The sequence below is a fragment of the Neopelma chrysocephalum genome, unplaced genomic scaffold (genome assembly GCF_003984885.1).
Source record: "Neopelma chrysocephalum unplaced genomic scaffold, ASM398488v2 Primary Assembly neopelma1_208, whole genome shotgun sequence".
NCBI lineage: Eukaryota > Metazoa > Chordata > Aves > Passeriformes > Pipridae > Neopelma > Neopelma chrysocephalum.
In genome coordinates, this window is record NW_020897870.1 from 16,005 (window position 1) to 16,636 (window position 632).

Sequence of the window (632 nt, forward strand, 5' to 3'; positions counted from 1 at the left end):
TGGAGGTGAGTTATGGGGCCATGGGAGTTTTGGGGACACGAAGGTGGTTTTTAGGGACATGGATGTGGTTTTTAGGGACATGGAGATGGCTTATGGGGCTGTGGGAGTTTTGGGGACACCGAGCTGGATTTTGGGATCCTGGAGCATTCCCGGCTGTTCCCGCAGGATGAAGGAGTGGTGGGTGCAGGTGGGGCTGCTGGGGGTGCCCCTCCTGGCCGTGTACCTGCACCTGCCCCCGCCCCAGCCCTCCCCCCCACTGCGCTCCTGGAGAGCCTCCGGAACCTTCTTCACCTACAAGGGCCGGAACATCTTCTACAGAGGTGACGGGATCATGGGATCGTCGGGATCATCCCGCTGGGCAGCGGGAATGGGGGCCCCGGGGGTGTTCCCAAGGGAAAATGCATCCCAAAAGGGAATGGATCCAAGAGGAGCCATTGCCTGGAGCTGGCGGGGCTGGAGCAAAGCTCTGAGACCCCAAATGGGATCCATGTTCCCCCTCAGACCCCAAATGGGATCCACATCCCCCTCAGACCCCAGATAGGACCCACGTCCCCCCTCAGCCCCCAAAGGGCACCCCCGCCCCCCCAGACCCCAAATGGGACCCACGCCCCCCTCAGACCCCAAATGGGACC

The 632-nt window shown here is 62.3% G+C and overlaps 1 protein-coding gene across 2 annotated transcripts in view; it reads left to right on the forward strand.

The window, feature by feature from the left end:
- The window catches only part of MEST, a 7,834-nt gene that overhangs the window by 1,358 nt on the left and 5,844 nt on the right, over positions 1-632 (forward strand). For both annotated transcript variants that reach the window (XM_027703108.1, XM_027703110.1), the window contains exon 2: positions 166-320. In XM_027703108.1, the coding sequence (XP_027558909.1) occupies positions 167-320 (154 nt within the window). In that variant the 5' untranslated portion in view covers position 166. The remainder of the gene's footprint in view (positions 1-165; positions 321-632) is intronic.